Source organism: Carlito syrichta, unplaced genomic scaffold (genome assembly GCF_000164805.1).
Source record: "Carlito syrichta isolate Samal-C Ts95f unplaced genomic scaffold, Tarsius_syrichta-2.0.1 Scaffold305643, whole genome shotgun sequence".
NCBI classification, from domain to species: domain Eukaryota; kingdom Metazoa; phylum Chordata; class Mammalia; order Primates; family Tarsiidae; genus Carlito; species Carlito syrichta.
In genome coordinates, this window is record NW_007249739.1 from 383,989 (window position 1) to 403,028 (window position 19,040).

At 47.2% G+C, this 19,040-nt stretch overlaps 1 protein-coding gene across 1 annotated transcript in view; it reads left to right on the top strand.

The window, feature by feature from the left end:
- TG (thyroglobulin) overlaps positions 1 to 19,040 on the top strand; it is a 279,837-nt gene that overhangs the window by 57,119 nt on the left and 203,678 nt on the right. Inside the window, exons 22-25 of the mRNA XM_008061957.1 lie at positions 1,439 to 1,609; positions 6,856 to 6,972; positions 10,178 to 10,293; positions 12,758 to 12,866. Coding sequence (XP_008060148.1) covers positions 1,439 to 1,609; positions 6,856 to 6,972; positions 10,178 to 10,293; positions 12,758 to 12,866 — 513 coding nt within the window. The remainder of the gene's footprint in view (positions 1 to 1,438; positions 1,610 to 6,855; positions 6,973 to 10,177; positions 10,294 to 12,757; positions 12,867 to 19,040) is intronic.

A 19,040-nucleotide genomic window follows, 5' to 3' on the forward strand; every position in this document is an offset into this window, starting at 1 on the left:
GAACTCAGATGTCATCAAGTCTCTGGGCTGCTATGAAAGATTACCTTTCCCCTACTACTCAGTCCTAGAAAACCAAATTGAGATATTCTCTTTTGCCAACGTCCATCAGAAATTTATCAAGCACCTGCCTGATACCAAATATCTATGGGTATATTAAATGTGTAATAATAAAGTCTTCTTCCTCAAGCAGTTTAGAGTATGATAGGAAAAGGAGTTATGTAAGTCTATGAGTGTAATGGAATTAATATAATCGGGTGCACGTCAGATGCTGTTATAGCAGCTTGCGCAAGTCTTGAAGGAAGAAGGGATTAGCCAGGGGACAGGTGCAGGAAGGCCTTCAAGGAAGAAGAAATTGCTTGAACCCAGGGATAGATGAATTCATTCATGGATTTGACTAATATTCATGAGTTTTTAAAGGGGGGCTTGTTTTATGTGTCAGACACAGAGCAAGGCGCTGTGTTTATTGGTAGGAATTTGGGGGGGACACAAACATTTAGTCCCTAGCAAGGTGGAATCGCAAAACCAAACCTGGTTCATGCCTTCCTGGCACTTCTATGGTGCACAAGGCAGGTAGTCATTCACCATGCATACAGAGAAATGAAAATAATAACTGTCTCCTGTTATGAAGGAGAGGCATAGGTCCCTGGGAGAGTGTGTCACATGTGAGCCTGACTTAGTTGGGAAGTTCAGAGTTGTCTTAGTCCATTTGAGCTGCTATAACAGAAGACCATAAACCAGCTGGCTTATAACAACAGAAATTTACTTCTCACAGTTCCGGTGGTGGGGAAGTCCAAGGTCAAGGTGCCAACAGATTTGGTGTCTGATAAGGGGGTCATAGATGACAGCGTCTCACTGTGCTGTCACATGGTAGAAGGGACAAATGAGCTCCTTTGGACCTTTTATAGGGGCAATAATCTCATTCCTGAGGGGCCCACTCCCGACCTAGTCACCTCCCAAAGACCCCACCTCCCAACACCGTCACACTGGAGACTGGGTTGCAATATGTGAATTTGAGGGAGACACAAACATTCAACCATATCAGGAGGGTCTTCCTGAGGAATTGAGGATTGAGGTGAGAGTGGGTGAGTGGTAGTGGTCCCTCAGTGAAGGCTGAGAGAACCGTGCACCAGGAGAGGGGTCAGACCAGCAAGGCTTGTATTGGAGCAAATGGTGTCAGGGAGGCTGTTGTCTTCAGGGTCTGGAACATAGCGGGTGGTGTGTGGAACATGAAGTGTGTGTGCAGAGGTTGGGATGGGTGCGGACCAGATCACAGAGACTTTATTGATCCCAACAGTGGGGACATATGAGTTTTCAGCTAGAATGTCTAGATAAGATGTGTTACTTAGATGCCTGGACAATGGCCCAGAACCTGGGTGTAGGGAGGGGAGGGGATCTCAGAGGCCCATCGTTGATTGCTGTGTCCACCTCTTGCTTCCAGGTGTCACTGACTGTCAGAGAAATGAGGCAGGCCTGCAGTGTGACCAGAACGGCCAGTACCGAGCCAGCCAGAGAGACAAGGACAGTGGGAAGGCCTTCTGCGTGAACGACAAGGGGCAGAGGCTGCCGTGGTCGGAAACAGAGGCACTACTTGAGGACTCGCAGTGTCTAAGTACGTGGGAAGGTTACATCAGCCATGCTTGCTGGGGAGGTGGGGAGTGGCCTCAGGGTTTTAGAGAAGCAGAGAGGTGCACAAGATGTATTTGTCTCTATCATTTTATTTTGAAAGAATGTTAATCCATGTAGGCGTTGGAAGAATAGTAGAGATAAACAAATACCCATCACCTGGCTCCCCAAATTGTTAATATACTTTCTTTTTTCTGAATCAGCTGGAGATTGAGTTTCAGACATCATGCACCCTGACCCATAAAAACTTCAGCATACACAAGAGATACATTTTTATTTTAAAAAATCATCTGTGGAGGCTTCCAATCTTACAGGCAGCTTGCTTTAGGAAATCCGATCAGCATTTCTCCCTCAAAAGGATTGATTTGTGTGCCTGTCTTTGTTCCATAACTTACTGATTGAGTGACCCCCCAAGCAAGTTTCTCAATATCTCTGGTCATCAAGCCCCCAATGGCTTCCCGTCTGTCTCCTGGGACATTGTAAAGGTCAACATCATCCTATAATGTCAAAAAATACTCATGGGGCACTACCCTGTGCCAGTCACAGTTCCTCAGTGAGATATCAGGTGAGCAGGTCCCAGGTTGACTGACAGATGTCCTATAATACCCGGTGGAGTGGGAGCCCACAGAGCAGAAGAGAAGAGTGTGGTCTGTGGAGTCCGAAGTGGTTTAATTCCAATGGTACCCTTACTAGCTGTATAGTCTCAGGCAAGTCACTCACCCTCTTCCGAAAAATGGGGATCTCAGTGCTCAGGATGTGGGGGCATCAAGTGCTTTCACGATGACATGCCTGTCGGGAGTGCAATATTTCAGAAGGATCAGAAGACTGTGGAACAGCAGGTGAACTGCTCCCTCTTGTTAAATAAGGAGGGAGGCTGAACCACCCTACAAGATCCCTTAATCAGCATCCTCTTGGTCTTCAGGACTCCACTCTGCCCTTCCCTGATGTCCCCTGCCTTTGCTTGAGGTCCTGTGGCTGCCCCTTGCACGTGTGGCAAGCCCGGGCAAGGCCTATCTGCCATGTTCTTAGTATTTCTGTGTGGGGCGAAGGCCCCCCACACATGGACTTACCACAGGCCCAGCATCTTATGTGTTTATCACATTTGAATGCCATGATTTTCCTAAACAGTAGACACTGTTATTGCTAATATTTTGGCCAAAACTGAGGCAAAAGTTGTTTAAGCGCTTATCTTCATCCCCTAGTTAGGTTTAATATACTTAGAACTGAGTTGGTGGCCGGGCACGGTGGTTCAAGCCTATGATCACAGCACTTTGGGAGGCTGAGGGGAGAGGATTGCCTGAGTACGCGGGTTCGAGACCAGCCTGGGAAAAATGGTGAGACCTCGTCTCTACAATAAATCAAAAAAGTAGTCGGGCAGGGTAGCGCGCGCCTGTTGTTCTGACTACTTGGAAGGCTGAGGCGGAAAGACCACCTGAGCCCAGTAGGTCAAGGCTGCAGTGGTTGGGAGTGTGCCACTGCACTCCAGCCTGGTGACAAAGTGAGACTCCAACTCAAAAAAATTAAAAAAAAAGAATTGAGCTGGTATGCGTCAGACTCCCAAACCCCTGTGTTTTTCATGATAACAGTCTGTGCTTCTATCTAGAATTATCTACCATCTCAATAAACACACATGTGCATACAAGCCTGTACATGCATACACACATGCACACACATGCATACATAGCCTGTCCTCTAGGGAAGTTGCTCAGTAGTGACACAAAGTACTGGAGAAAATCCAAATGAGAAGTTGCCATTTACTAATGCTCAGTGCAATCATTTCCCTTCTCTATCGAAACGCTAACCCATTCTAAACACCTATTTTTATGTGCGTGTGTCTCCATGGAAAAATTGCAAATCCATGAAGGTCTTATTCTGTTGCCTTCCAATATTCCTCCTCTTGGGCGGGAAGAGTAATCAGGCGTGTGAGAGCTGGAAGGTGATTTGAGAGAGCAGTTAGGTAGCTCCTTCACAAACACAGGAGAGGGTGTACTTAGAGGGGAAGAAAGCTGCCCAGCGGCCCTGGGGATTCCTGACCATTCTGAGATGACTGCCCAAGTGCTCTCAGTCCTCTCTACATCCCTGTCAATGTTTGGCACCAAGGATTGTCGTATGCAGTCTGTAGGGTATCTCATGGCTTGTTCTGCCCCGTGTTGAGTGAAGAAAGACAATTTAATAAGCAGCGCCAGAAGCTTTCATGAGTTGGCCCAGCTTTGACAATGTTGATGATGCCTCCCTGAGGGGTCAGCTTATTATGAAAAGACTCTAGATAGATCCTTGGCCTCTTTGGCTTCATATGCAAAGCTCCAGGCTTAAGTTTCTCCTTCCGGGCCTGTTGAGGGGATTTCCATGCTAATAAGCCAGGCCTTCGCTGGGATGTCAACATGTCTCTTCTCAGAATTGCCTTTGAGAGAAACTTTCTCTCTGGGAGCAGAATTAATTACAGTCTCACTTTTGAGGCTTTTATCCCTCCGAAAAAGTAAAGGACTTGGAGGTCAGCTCTGCACATTCCCAAGAGGCACCTGTGTGAGAGGGATTGGCCCCTCCTCCAGCCCTGCTTTCCCCTGCTTTGTCCAGGCTTTTGTTCATACCCACCCACGTGGTACCACTGACCCCTCCTCTCTCATATCCTTCTGTGAGTCTATTTCTCTATGATGCTTCCAGCGCAATTATCTTACAAGGCGATTCTGCTTATGTAATGCCGCTTATAATTCCCCAGTGGTTCTGTAGAGCTCTTGGAATAAAGTCATTGCAATATTCAGCCTCTTCTCTGAATTCTAGCCGCGTTAACCCCTATGTTGCTTTGGGGATGGAACTGTATCCTGTTTCTTGACCTATTCCAGGGCACCAGGAACTTGTTGACAGAATGAATGAATTGTTCCAGGTATTCATTGGGCTTCTTTAATACTGTTTACCAAAGGTCTTCTGGAAGGAGGTTCTCCCACTTCCTCAATCTCTGTGGCCAATCGTACAAGCACTGTCACATAGGCAGGGTGTTCTCCAGGGGAGCAAAGGGATCTGGTACGTACTAAGTTGTCACACCACATGCCATGTGTTCCATGCTATGCTGTTTAATCCTCACATCCAGGAAGCTGGGACTCTCAGAGGTTGAGAGGTGCCCAAGGTCATAGGGCTCTTGGTGGCACCAGGACTCCAGCTGAGGGCAAACTCAGACTTGGTGCCTCTCCCCCTGCCTTCTGCCTTTCTGTCTGGACTCTCTCCTGCTGCAGTTTCTGGGAACTTCTTCATCTTCTTTATATTGCTGTGTTTATGCCCAAAGTTAGTTTGACCCTGGTCAATGGAAATATTTCAAACTCATCTTCCCTTTAACTTTAGACCCAGTTTCCTAATTCTGATCTTTGTTGCATGAAATGCCCAAACAGAGGTACATGCCTAATGTTGGGATTATACTATCATATTTCTCCTGGTTTATGGCTGGTGTTATGATGATATTGTTAGTCATTCATTTGTCTCTCTGTCCGTCCATCCATCCATCCAATATATAGGAAACTCGTATCTCTGTCACTGTGCTGGCTAGTGAGTTTTCAGATATGATCAGAACATTGTCTTCACCCTGAAAGGAGACAGGCACTTACATAGCCATGATGTACTACATAGGAGTCATGATCAAATGTATACTGTGCTCTCATGTTAAATTGTATGCTTTCCCCAAGACATTTGTAACTATCTGCTAAGTAGAAATTTGATACATGGAAAATTACACCCGAATGTATAAATCTGCAAATGGACTCAATATTCCATTGGCAAATTGGTTCCTGGATTGTTTCGTTATGAGTGGTCATGAGCTTCTTCACAGAGGGCTGCGCTATGTAGCTCTCTATCAGCAAGACATTCATTGTCTGAAAACTAGCAGTTTCTCTAGTTGAAGTGCTAAGCTGACTGTATTTTTGGCAGAGCTTAATTGAAAACTGAAAGCCCTTTCCAATTATGTTTAGTTTCCTAGAATGTTCTGAGCATCTGGTCTATGTCATTTAAGACTTAGGGACACTGTGATGATGTTGTTGTTGGACTCGTGTGTGCAGTCTCTACAAACAAGATATGATGGAGTATAAAAATTAAAAAGAAGAAAGAAAATGAGAGAAGAAAGGCTGAGTGGGACCTGAGCACATAAACTTGGCAACTTCAATGTTCAGTGTGGAAGAACCATCTTGTAAAGTTAGAATTCTTTCCTAAATCAACAATTTTGGGAGTTTAAAGCATGTCGTTTCTATTATACTGAAGCTGGCCTCTTCCAAGTCTATCCCAAAAGAAATAAACATTTTTATGCGCTTATTATGAAAGCTGAAAAAAAATTTCTTTTGATGGCACTGAATTTATTGACTTGAAAAACCAATCTAGACACAAATGTCTTTTATAAAGCGATGGATGTGTCTAATAATGAGTCCTTGTACATATGTTTATAGTTATGTTTGGGGAAAACTGATGCTTGTATGTGCTTTTGGGCTTGCAAATAAGTCTTGCTTTTTGATAGTTACCTGCAAAATGTTGGCACTCTGGGGCATTTCTGGCTAGGAAGATGAATCTCATTCCTGGAGAACCACCCTCCCTCCCTGCTTGCTTTTTTGCTTGGTGAAGAATGAATTCCAAGTCTCACAGCCTTGAGAAATGATATTTCTTCCTCCTCACTTGTCTAGTTTGGTGAGCATGAGGTGATGTTATTCCTAGCACATGAAGCTCAAGTGTGTTGATGATAGCTAGGAAAACAGATGCTAATATATCACTTCAACAAATATGGTCCTAGGGCAAGTCCCTCGGGTCCCCTCCCATTGTGGAAGCTTTTCTGTCTTCTCAATAAGTCTTACTTTCAAAAAAAAAAGGATGCCTGAGTGGCATGACACATTCTCAGATTTACATGAATTCATATGCATGTGCCTTATTTGTCTTTTAAAAAATAGCTTACCTCATTTCAGAAAGCACTCAAGTTGTTTTACAGAAAAAAGCTTTTCAATAAAATAATTATATGATGTAATTGATAATAATTACATTTTCCCCTTCTTCCTGACATTTAGGTAGGAAAATGGAGACAGGGTTAGTTGTAGGTCTCAGTATTCCACACGAGATCGCATGTCCTTATAAAATTGCTCTCTTCCTGGGATGTTTGTGTGACCAGGGCTGCTGACGGGAAGTGACTTCTTGGCCCATCACTGTTTATGCTTCTCTGAAGTTGCCTACAACCCTTCAAAGTCGCATTTCATAAATCTGCTTTATTTTCAGTGATGCAGAAATTTGAGAAGGTCCCAGACTCAAAGGTAACCTTCAGTGACGACACTCCTCTGGCGGCCAGGTCTACAGTTCCTGGTTCTGAATTCCCGCTGATGCAGTGCTTGGCAGGTAAGGGGGGTAGAGGAGAGATGGCAGATGGGGGATGGTGGAGACATAAGCTCTGCTGAAGTTGTCAAGATAAACCAAATCAAACTCACAGCTATCATGAAAAATACGCTTTAACAAAAACACTGTAAATCAATTGATTTCCAAAATGTTTATTTAATGGATAATTTTACTACAGAGTTTATAGGTGTATCTACTGTATGCCAAAAAATGTTACGAAACAGAAATGAACAAAAATTAGTCTGGCCTAGAGCAATGTTTCCAAGCTGGAATATAAATCTGCCTATCTCAGCAGTGAGGCCAGAGAGGAGGTAATAACAGCTCCTATTTATTGAGCATGTATCTTTGCAAGGGCTATCTCATTGTCTTACAACCACCCATAAAGTAGTCATTGTTATTCCAAGTTACAGACAAGAAAATCAAGGCTTTGAGAGCTTAAGTAACTTGCTCAATGTCACAGAGCCAGCAAGCATCAGAACTTAAATTCAAGCTCAGACTAATGCTGTCAGATCCAACAGTTTTATACCTCCCTCAGTAAGCACATGGGGTTGAGCTGTTAAATAATAACCACTCTGAATATGAATCTGTTTTGGACGTCTGCTTTGGTTATGGTGAGCACGCCGTATTGTTTGTTTCACAAACACAGTGCAAGACATGAGGTAGAAGCTGGAAAAAAGAGTTTGTAGCGTGAAAGATATTCCCAAGAGCCAAGGAATCAAACCTATAGACACGAGGAGTTCGCACCAAGACAGGAAACTTGATGGAGGGCGATGACAGTTGTTGGTCTTGGCAAATAATGTCATACACGTATTCATGTGCATGTGCACACAAGCTGTGACACAACTTCAGTTCGAAGGGTATGCTGATGGGGTGGAAGAAAAAGAGGGTGCAGACTCTTAGGAAATGCGGCAAGCAGGGAAGACAAGTCCATCTGTTCGTGTCAGGAGATGGCTCAACCCACTAGGCCAAACTCAGTGTCCAAAATACATAACACCGAGTTCACAACACTGTAAGAAAGGAACCAGGCAACTGTTTGAAAAGGAAGCCTCAAGTAAGCAATGTCTAGCAAGATGGTATCCTGTCAGATACCAAGAGACAAGCACGAGCAGGATAATCCCAGACGGGCAGTAATTGTGCATCCAGTAGGGGTCCAGGCATTCAGCATTGTATTAGTCTGCTTGGGCCAACAAAACACCACCAACCATGGAGTCTAAACAACAGACACTTGACTCACAATTCTAGAGGCTGGAATTCCAAGATCAAAGTGTCAGCAGGGTTGGTTTCTTCTGGGTCCTCTCTCCTTGGCTTGCTAACGGCCGACTTTGCTCAGTTGGTGTTTTCTGTGTATGTCTATATCCTAATTTTTTTTTCTTATAAAGACACCAGTCCTATTAGACTAGGGACTACTCTAATGACCTCATTATGTACTTAATTACTTCTTTAAAGACCATATCTCCAAATGCCGTGACATTCTTTGGTCCTAGGGTAGGCCTACAATGTATGAGTTTTGAATGGAGAACATAATTCAGCCCATAACAAGCACCAAGAGAGTTTTACAGTTGATCAAAGGGCCACTTTTGAGGTAGGAAAATAAAGCCACAATGGCAGTGGGAGGGGGTGGATATTGTTGTTGGCGAGGAAAAGGGGAGACTGGTAAGAAGACCAAGTCATCTAGAGAACCAAGCGGCACGATGGGGACAGGATGCGTATGGGTTGGTGGGAACATGAGGAAATGTGATCGGGCCATGGCGGGAGCCCTGGTTTCGGTCAGCACTTGGCCAATCAGAATCGAGGATTCTCATGGCTCTAACAAGGACCCAGAGCTCCTATTGTTTTCTTGACTGAATTTGTCCCTGAGCCTGGTACAGAGCTCTTCTTACAGGGAGGATCAAGTGAGGTCAGTTGAGGGGACAGGAGGGCTTTAGGGCCAAGAATAGTTATTTTCTTTGGGTTCTGAATGGTTCGGGCAGTTTGTGGATAAAAATGACACCATTTATCTCTGAGCACCTCGTTCATGAGGGCCCTGCAACCTTGCAATGCTGAGATGGAAATTGGGAGATGGTGGAAAGCCCAGAAAACCACCTCAGCATCCAAGAGTTCATCTTAATAGAGCTGCACTTTGTGAGATGTCCTGTTAGAGAAAAGGTACCCTCTCACCAGATCTGAGTGGCTGTCCCTTGACCCCCAGCTGGGAAAAATGCAGTGGAGAGGGCTCAGGAGTACAAAGGTATTGGAGTAATGCCGTGACCTGCAGCCACATGACCATGCCAAGCCTCGGCCTTTGGGTCTCTAAACTTACCTCTTGCCTGATGCAAGAATCAGCATTAATCATATATGTGAAAGTGCCTTATAACGATAAATATGAATGTGTGCATTTATTTCCTCAGTCAACTTCATTTTCTACCAGAAACCCTGTCTCGGATAAATCGTTCGTTGCTAGAGTTATTTGTGAATATTTCCCAGTTGAATGCTGCATGCCTGCCATGCCATGTGCACTAAAAGCAGCTGTGATCTCTGGCCTCATTAAGCGTGTGGCTTCCCATCGTCGTCGTGGGAGGCATCCCAGCGAGATTTGGGGATTAGATCATGTCCTGAAATCCCCCAGAAAGGCCACCATCTGCCCCTGATGGGGATGGGGCATAGTCTTGAACAAAGCTGTGGTCTCTGTGGGCACCTGGACTTGGCTCCTCATAGAGGGGAATCAATTAAAATGTCAAGGAGGTTTCATGTAGGCAGACCCAGCTGAGCATTACACAGGTACTGAAGCCTGTCTGCCATTCTAGCTCTGCCGCTTGGTTGCCTCGTGACCTCATAAGTTCCTGAGCTGAGCTGTTCTTCAGTCTCCTTGCCAGTAAGACAGAGATCAATGACTCAATCACAGAGGGGCTTTACACAGCACGAGGCACATGGCGTGTGTTTGTGCATGTATGCATGTGTGTGTTTATGTGTGTGTCTATTTGTATGTGTGTATATTTGGGTGTGTATTTAGGTGTATATGTGTTTATGTGTGTATTTGCACATGTCTGTATGTATGTCCTTTTGTGAGTGTGCATTTGTTGTATATTTGCATGTCCATTGGTGTGTATGTGTTTGTGTGTTTGGTGTGTGTGTGTGTGCGTATTTGGGTGTGGGTCAGGGAAGGTTGTGTGTGTCCTGTCCTCGTCATCACCCAAGGGCCTGGTGGGTGACTGTCCCATGGTACTTGCAGACTGTGCCAAGGATGAGGCTTGCAGCTTCCTCGTGGTGTCCACAACGGGATCAGAGGTTTTGTGTGATTTCCATGCTTGGACAAGTGACAACGTTGCCTGCACGACTTCCGGCCAGGTGAGACGGGGCAGCCACGTGATGGTTCTGCCTCTTGTCTGTTCTATGCCAGCCTGACACTGCTCAGTGGACACTGGGCTGATGTGGTGATGGAATGAGTTTGGTACTAGTTCATCCCATACTGCCTCCATTTCTCCAAAGCGATGAGACTTTGGGAGACGGAAGCTACCATGGGCCCTTGACAGGCCAGTAGGAAGCTGATGTAGGGAGCGTTTACCTGAGCTGCGCCGTTTCCTGACGAACGGTCAGCAAAGAACCTTGGCCTTGAGCGCCCCTTCTGTTCCCCACCACCTGTCCCTCAGGCAGCTTGGGCCTGGGTGCACAGTGTTGCAGGCGGTCCTGAGCCCTCACCACCATCTGCCCCTTGGGGTCCCAGACCCCAGCATTCCTTGCTATTGTAGAAATGAAGCATGAAAATAGCTTAAAAAGAAGAAAAATGTCAAATATTCGTCAGAACCACATGATCTTGTTGTTTCTGTACATCAAAACTGATAGGCTATTGGCAATTTTATGAAGTACCATAGAATTCAAATAGGAAGACATTAGATTAGAAAAGTAAAAGTCTCCTGTCTCCTAATTTCCTAACTTGTAAACACATCCAAATCTCCATTTTACTCTCTGATTTCTTATGGATCTTTCCAGAAAATGTCTGTGTTTTTAGAAGCATGTTTTCTGTTTTTTTTATGTGATAATATTGTAGATGTATTCTTTTCTACCTTGATTTTCTCATATTTATCTTTCCCCCTCTCTCCCCCCATATATATCTCTCCTGAAAATTTGCCTTATTTTTCCAGAGGCAGCATACCAACCCCTCCTATAGATTTCCATAATGTATTCACGTTGTTTCAGTTCAGGACATGCAGATTTATGGCGACTTTGCAAAGTCACCAACGTGGATGCATTGCGTGCCCATTTACCCATGCACCAGCGGGTCAGAGTGAATCCATAAGTGACATCCAGACAGGGCCTGGAGGATAGACCCCTAAATTTTAGGGCTTTTGAGTGACTTCTATAACTACAAGGTCTAGAGAGGAATCAGGGCAAGGTCTCAGGTTTGAATCCCATCTCTGCTACTTGCTTGTTGCTGTTTAGCCCCTTGGTGCTCAGATTGCCTGGTTGATACGGGGTCACGATGACACCCGCATTTCAGGTTGGTTGTGAGGCCTAGATATGGGCCTATATGGAAAAGCTCAGAAGAGAGTTTCTGCCACAAGGTCTGTGCCCCGTGACCACTGTTCTAATGACCGCCGTGGCAGTTCACATCATTCCTCTTGTCAGGTCTGCGGAAACTTCCATCTCAGCCATGATCAAGGCTCCTCTCCAGAGCTGGGCCTCCTGGTCCAAAGGCATGGGGTGTCAGTCCCTGGTCTTCAGGGATTGGCCACACTGCTCGATGTCGAGACCCATAGTCCCAGGAGCTGCTGCCGGCCTCCCCGGCTTCACTGCTTCTGGGCCAGGCTTGGGGGGATGGCGGGGACTCTGCCAGGGCAGGGACCCCCATGACTTGAGTTTAGGCTTCCCAGGGCTCGCCGACATCTGCGGTCTCTGTCTCTGGGTGTGGCAGCCATAAGGGGTGAGGGTGGGTGCCTGCGCCTCCTACCCCACCCAAGCCGTTCCCAGGTATGCGGGAATCTCTCCTTCTCCTGTGCTCTCCACAGCCCTCCTGTCCCTCCCCAGGCCGTCATCCCTTTAGTGAGTCCAGGCTTTCTGCAAAGCAAGAAGAACCATTGCCTTCAGACAGCTGTGCTTTCGCCCTGTCCCTCAAAATTCTCCACAGGGAGCTCGAAATTGGGTAACCTTGTGGGGCGGGGGGTGGCAAAATACTGAGAAGAAAACTCAGATTAATAGAGTCAGATTTATCCTGCCGCACCCACATGGCAATAAGTGAAAATAAGTCAGAAAGACATCCGAGGTAGCTGACAGTGGCAAGATCTCTGGAAGTCTGGCCATCTCCAAGCTCAAGCACCTTTTTGCAGATCCTCACTGGACAGTCTCCATGAGCTGGCTTCTGCCTCTGTCCCCTTTCCTGTCACTCCCTCCTCCTAGGTGACAGTCCACAAACCACTGGCCCTAGTTAGGAAACCACTCATGACATTCTGGGTGTCTGTATGAAGTTTCCTCTGCTTAATATCAACCTTTCCTTGTTTCTATCTGGTGAACTCTTACTCGTACATCAGAACCTCGCCCAGATTCACTTTTTCTGGAAAACTTTTCTGGCTCCCCTTTCTCAATAGAATTAATTGCTCCCTCCCCTTTGATTACATGTACCTTTGCAGCTCACACACTGGGCTGGAATTTACTGCGTACATGTCTGCACCAACAGACCAGGAGAAACTAACAAACAAAAACCTCTTACTTAACTTTGCAGCCACCATGCCTAGCCATGGCTAGAGTTAGAGAAATGTCTGTTGAATTGAATGATCAAACACCATGGAATGATAACACAGCGTCTTTCCATCTCCAGGTGCAAGACGCATTGGGGAACCCAAAGGCCACCGGCTTTGGAAATCTTAGCTGCCAGGTGATAGCAAGGAGCCGTGGGCAAGATCCCCTGGCTGTGTATTTGAAGAAAGGTAGGTTGGGTGAGCCGGTGGCTCGGGGCTTCAGCGGCTTCACGTGGTCATGTTGGAGCTGGTTTCCAACAGGATGCGTCTCGGGCAGAGCCAGGCTGTCCCTTCCCCACTTCATGGCCTGAGCTCCTCTTCCCTCGTCTCCAGACAGGCAGAATTTCCCACAGCCGCACAAGGCTGTGCACATCAATCTCGTCCATGTTGTCAGACTCCAACCTCGTTACAATCTGGTGGGAACTGAGAGCCTTTCTCCAGGCGAGGCGCTCAACTCCAGAGCGCCCACAAGGCTAGTAGATGGAGGATCCGGGGTGACCCGGGTGCCCCAGGCAAGCCCCCGTGGCCTGGGACGCGACCCTCGCCAAGCCCAGGTCCTGTGCTCCCTGCAGCTGCCCCTCCTGGACCTTCTGTCTCGTGGAGATTCTGCTCCTCTCCACACTGGTCTCCACCCTTCCTGGATGTTGTCAGACTTTTTCCTCACATCCGATCCACTCTTGAAAAATGCGGATCCTGGCTGGGTATGATAGTTCACGCCTATAATTTTAGCACGTCGGGAAACTGAGGCGGGAGGATTGCTTGAGCCCAGGAGTTCAAAACCAGCCTGAGCGGCATCGCAAGACTTCGTCTCTACAAAAAATTAAAAAATTAGCAGGGTGTGATGGTGCGCTCCTATAGTCCCAGCTACTAGGGAGGCCGAGGCAGGAGGATCACCTGAGCCCAGAAGGCTGAGGCTGTGGTGAGCCATGATCGTGCCACTGCACTCCAGCCTGGGCCACAGTGAGACCTTGAATTTAAAAAAAAATGCACTCCTGAGTAAGTACATGATGGGGTAGGGCCAAGATGCTGTATTTCTTTTTTTTTTGAGTTGGAGTCTCACTCTGTCGCCTAGACTGGAGTGCAGTGGTCGCTCCCGGCCACCGCAGCCTCGACCTGCTGGGCTATGGCGATCTTTCTGCCTCAGCCTTCCGAGTAGCCGGAATTACAGGCGCACGCTACCACACCCGGCTGATTTTTTGATTTATTGTAGAGATGAGGTCTCGCTGCCCAGGCGAGTCTCGAACCCGTGGGCTCAGGCAATTCACTCACCTGCGCCTTCCAAAGGCGCAGGATTACAGGCTGAGCCAAAGAGCCCGGCTTTATGCTGTATTTCTAATAACCTCTCAGAGGATGGTGATGTGCTGGTCCGTGTCCCATCCATCCTTTCACCTTCACAGAAACTCTTGGAGGAAGATGAGAGGAGATTCTCATTCCCATCTTACACACAAGGAAGTACTCAGGGCTACTGTAGCATGTGAGAGAGGCAGGGAGTCTTTCTCCAGAATCCTGGGGCCTGTGTTCTTCAGCCCTGCCCTGCTTGTCTCCTGTCTCTTCTCTGACAGGGCCAAGAGGTGCCAGCAAGGCAGAGCCACGAGCCCTGGGCCACGGCTGGCCTGTGTCACCACCTATGACTCCTCCCCCCAGTGCTCTCTAGGCCTTGGCATGTGGTTGAGGGCTTCAGAGCGAAGACACTGGAGCCTGCCCGTCTGGGCTGAACCCGGCTCTGCCACACACAGGCTGCATGGGCTTGGGCATGTTCCTGGACATGCTAGGCTTCAACTTCCTCATTAGCAAGCCAGGCGTCATAGTGGGCCAGGGTTGTGGGAAGGTTGGAATGCAGTGACGCGTGGGACGCTCTTGGTAGGAGTGTAGAACTTTTCTATGACCATTTAATCTTCCTGATGGCCTGAGGCTGCAGCTGGGCCCAAGAAGGCCGCGAGAGAGGCCTGAGCTGGGACTTGGGGGTAGGAGGGAAGGGGAGTGAGAGTGTCATTCTCTGAGGTCCATAACTCAGGGCCAGTGGCCCGGGGCTCCCACCAGCTCCAGGCTTGTGCTGGGGACAGCTGTCAACAAGACGACTGTGTCATGCCCAGGCCTTAAGTCATGACTGACTTCAATGGCAACAAGGAAGTTTCCCAATTTCCCTTGCAATTTTCTCCCAAATATAAACTTGCAGGGACTTCAGTGGCAATCTTCAGCCCACGACAGAGACAAGTGTTTGTGTATTTTTTCCTCTGGTCCTTCTTTTCCTAACACCTTCATCGACTCAGCAGAGAATTTGCCTGGGAAACCAGAGTCTGGCCGAGCCCGGGTTTCTCTGATCTGTGGCCAGGATCACTAGAATGTCTCCCCCAGTGTTTATTCCAATTCCTTTTGCTATCCATTTTAAAACAATACAGTAATAAGGATTCTTTTCTAAGAGTAAAAACCAAAATAGAGCAACGCTGTACTTTAAAACCATTACTTGGCTTTTTATAACATTAAAACAATGCAATTGTATTTCTTTTTAAGTGACTGTTATTTTTATTTTTCCTCTTCATCTCCTGAAAGTTTATATTTGGGAGAAAATTGCAAGGGAAATTGGGAAACTTCCTTGTTGCCAAACTAAATCAAGGGCAGAGCAGTGTTTTGCTGTTTTGTTCTGTTTTGCTGTTTTATTTAAAGCAGAAGAGCAGAGAGGCAGCACCCATCTCAGGGCGGCGTGGAGGAGGAGGTTGGAACGGGCTGGGTTGGCCTTCAGACTCCAGCCTCCCTCTCCCTGGCTCTGTCTCTGATCAGGAACGGCCTCCTTATTTTCACCTGAAGTTCAGTCTCTCTTCTGTAAAATAGGACTAGCATGTCACAATTGAGGAGAGAAAGACGGTTCCCGAAAGGCTCCGACACAGTCCTTGGTTCTCATTAGTTAGTAGTGTTCATTCACTTCACTGACCTGAAGTGACCTGGAAGGTGGAACTCAAGAAAGGGCCAGAGTCCTGTGGCACCAGATGTCCTGTGAACTCCTGGTGAACATCCGTGGGTTGATGGAAGAGGGGCCTTGGAGTTGTTCAGGATCAAAGGATGCCAATACCTGGAGGTTCCTTAGAGCAGGGTTCCCAGCCCCCAGGCTGTGAACTGGTACTGGTCCGTGGCCTGTTAGGAACTGGCAGCACAGCAGGAAGTGAGCCGCAGGCAAGCATAGTTCTGCATGCTGTCACATCAATGGCGGCATTAGATTCTCATAGGAGCACGAACCCTATGGTGAACTGTGCAGGCAAAGGACCTGTTTACATGCTCCTTGTGAAAGTCTAATGCCTGGTGGTCCCCCTCCACGGTCCGTGGAAAGACTATCTTCTGAAAAGGTTGGGGACTGCTGCCTTAGAGACTGTCCAGCCCAGCATCTCATCTCACAGGTATACCCACTACATCAAGGAGGGACCTCCCTGATTCTGAAAGATTTCCCTGACCTGCTTCATGTTCTGGATCTTGGCTCTTGTATGGGACAGCTCAGTGCTGGCACAGCCGTAAATAGTTATTGAGTACCCACAATATGAAATGCACTTTTGTAGGCACTAGAGATACAGTATAGATTTCACCAATGGACAGGACAGTTGATCCAGCAATAAGAGCATTTCTGAGCGTGGGATGTGCTTGGGTGAAAATGAACAGGAAAATGGGATAAAGATGAGGATGGGCTGCTTCAGGGTGACCAGGGAAGGTCCCTCAGGGCAGAAGACATTGGGCCTGAGGCCAGAGGATGGGAAGGAGCCCATCCAAGGCCAAGGCCTCGGGGTGGGTGGACTTCTGCACTGCCTGTCAGATGCAGAGAGTGCCAAGGTGAGCTGAGATGGGCCCTAGGCTCCAGGGTGGCACCGCCCAGTAGAACTTTCCACAGGGATGGAAATGGTCTAGACAGTGTGCTGTCCGCTATGACAAAAGGGGTAAGCCAAAACAAAAATGGAATTATCTTTTGGAAGATGAGCCCTTTGTAGTACACTCGGAATTTGTTCCTCCAGATTTAACAGTCAACCAAAGTTTTTATCTGGAAGTTTGGAGAAGACTGTGTCACAATTTGCAGAAGAAACATCCCGAGTTGTGTCAAACAGGTGCCTGGTTCTTTCACCATGACAACACATCTGCCCACACCCTGCTGAGTGTTCAGTAATTTTTGGCCAAAAATGGTATGACCCCATCCATGCTCTATGCTTCTTATTCACCCAATCTTGCCCAAGTGACTGTTTTTTTTTGTTTCACCGGATTAAGAAAACCCTCAAAGGGAAACAATTTGTGGATGTGGAAGAGGTGAAACAAAAATGGCAGTAGTACTCAAAGACCTCCAAATAGACAAGTTTAAAAACTGTTTTGAGCAGTGGAAAAAAACATCTCGATAGGTGCGCTGCATCAAGGAGAGAGGACTTTGAAGGTGACTAAAGCTTAAACATATAAGAATAAATACACTATTTTTTATATATAAAATCCGACTTCTTGTGACTATTGCAACAGTAACATTGATGGGCTGAAACTGACATTCAAATAGACACACAGGACTGATGACTGCTGCATCAGATATCAGAGAGTCACCGCAGGGACTGCATGTGGGTGGAGGAGTAGACATTCTCTCAAGGAGCTTAACCACAGGGTGAGGGATGGTAGATCCTTTAGTAGAAGCCTAAACATGATGTGAGAGAGATCAAGGGAGGCAGAGACTAATTCTAACAGTAAAAATCCAAGGATGAACCCTTCAAATTAAGCTGGGATTTGGTGAAGTGTGGGCAGGGGCTTTGCTGGCTTCGTTGAGGTCATCCCAGGCAGAAGGGGCTGAGCGAACCAGTGCTCGGAGGAATAAGATGCTAACTTTTCCGAGACATGCTCAATATCCCCTGAGCATAAACTAAATGCCAGGCTCAGGGCTCAGCCCTTTTTCTGTTGCTTTTTGTTTGTGAATTGCAGTCTCCCTCCATCGCCCAGGCTGGAGTGCCATGGCACGCTCACGCCCACTCCAGCATTGACCTGCTGGGCTCTGGCAATCCTCCTGCCTCAGCCTTCCAAGCAGCTGGAACTATAGGCATGCACTACCACACCTGGCTAGTTTTTTGATCTATTGTAGAGTTGAGGTCTCACCACGCTGCCGAGACTGGTCTGGAACCTACGGGCTCAGGCAATCCACTCGCCTCGGCCTCCCAAAGTGCTGGGATTACAGGCTGAGCCACTGAGCCCGGTTTCAGCCTTCTAATATACAGTCTCTCTTTGTCTCTGCTCATTGTACGCGTGAATACTTATCATCATCCCCACTGCACAGAAGGGGAAGTCAGAGCTCTGAGGAATTAGGAACTCACTGGGCAGAAGTACTGTTGGGGTCTACACTCAGCTCTGTCTAGCTCAGAAGCTTGTGCTCTTGGGTCCCGCACTGTAAGCCTGTCCACGCCCTCCAGATGTGTGATCAGAAAAGACTTGGTGAACTGCTGGATTGACAGGGTCAGAGTAGTGAAGGGCACAGGCTCTGGGGTCCCTTCTGCCACTCGCCAGCTGTATGAACCAGGGCAAGACCAACCACATGTCAAGAGTTTCTTTCCTCAAACGTAAGATGGGCCTAAGAACAGGGCAGACCTTTTGGCTCTCATGGCTGTGTGTGTATATCTGTGTGTGTGTCCCTGAGAAATCTCATGTTTGCAAAGTGATGCTCTAAAAATAGCGGGGCTATTTATGGGAAAACTGAGTTAGGGACAGGCAAAGCTCAAACCCTGCCACTTGTAACCAGAAGACTGGAAAAAATAATGACAATTCTACTTAAAAACATTTTGGTTTTTCTGAGTTGGGGGTCTCACTATGTCCTTCTGCCTCAGCCTTCCAAGTAGCTGGAACTACAGGCACGCGCTACCATGCCTGACTTATTCTTTGGATTTATTATAGAGACGAGGTCTCACCAAGTTGCCCAGGCTGGTCTCGAACCCCTGGGCTCAGCCAATCCTCTTGCCTCAGCCTCCCAAAGTGCTGGGATTCCAGGCTTGAGCCACTGAACCCAAATTTTTAAAAATTTTTTAATTTTTTATAGATATGAGGTCTCGCTATGTGCCTAGGCTATTCTGGAACTCCCAGCCTCAAGTGATCCTCCCATCTCAGCCTCCCAAAGTGCTGGGATTACAGGCCTGAGACACCACGCCCAGCCCCTGCTTAAAAAATGTTAGAGCAGTTTTTAATTTTTTTATTTTCTAGAACAGTTTTTTTAAAAAGATGTGTTGAATTCATAGTTAAAAATGCTACAGTAGGCTGGGTTCAGTGGCTCAGTCTGTAATCCCAGCACTTTGAGAGACCGAGGTGAGTGGATTACCTGAGCCTGCGGGTTCGAGACCCACCTGGGCAACTTGGCGAGACCTCATCTCTAAAATA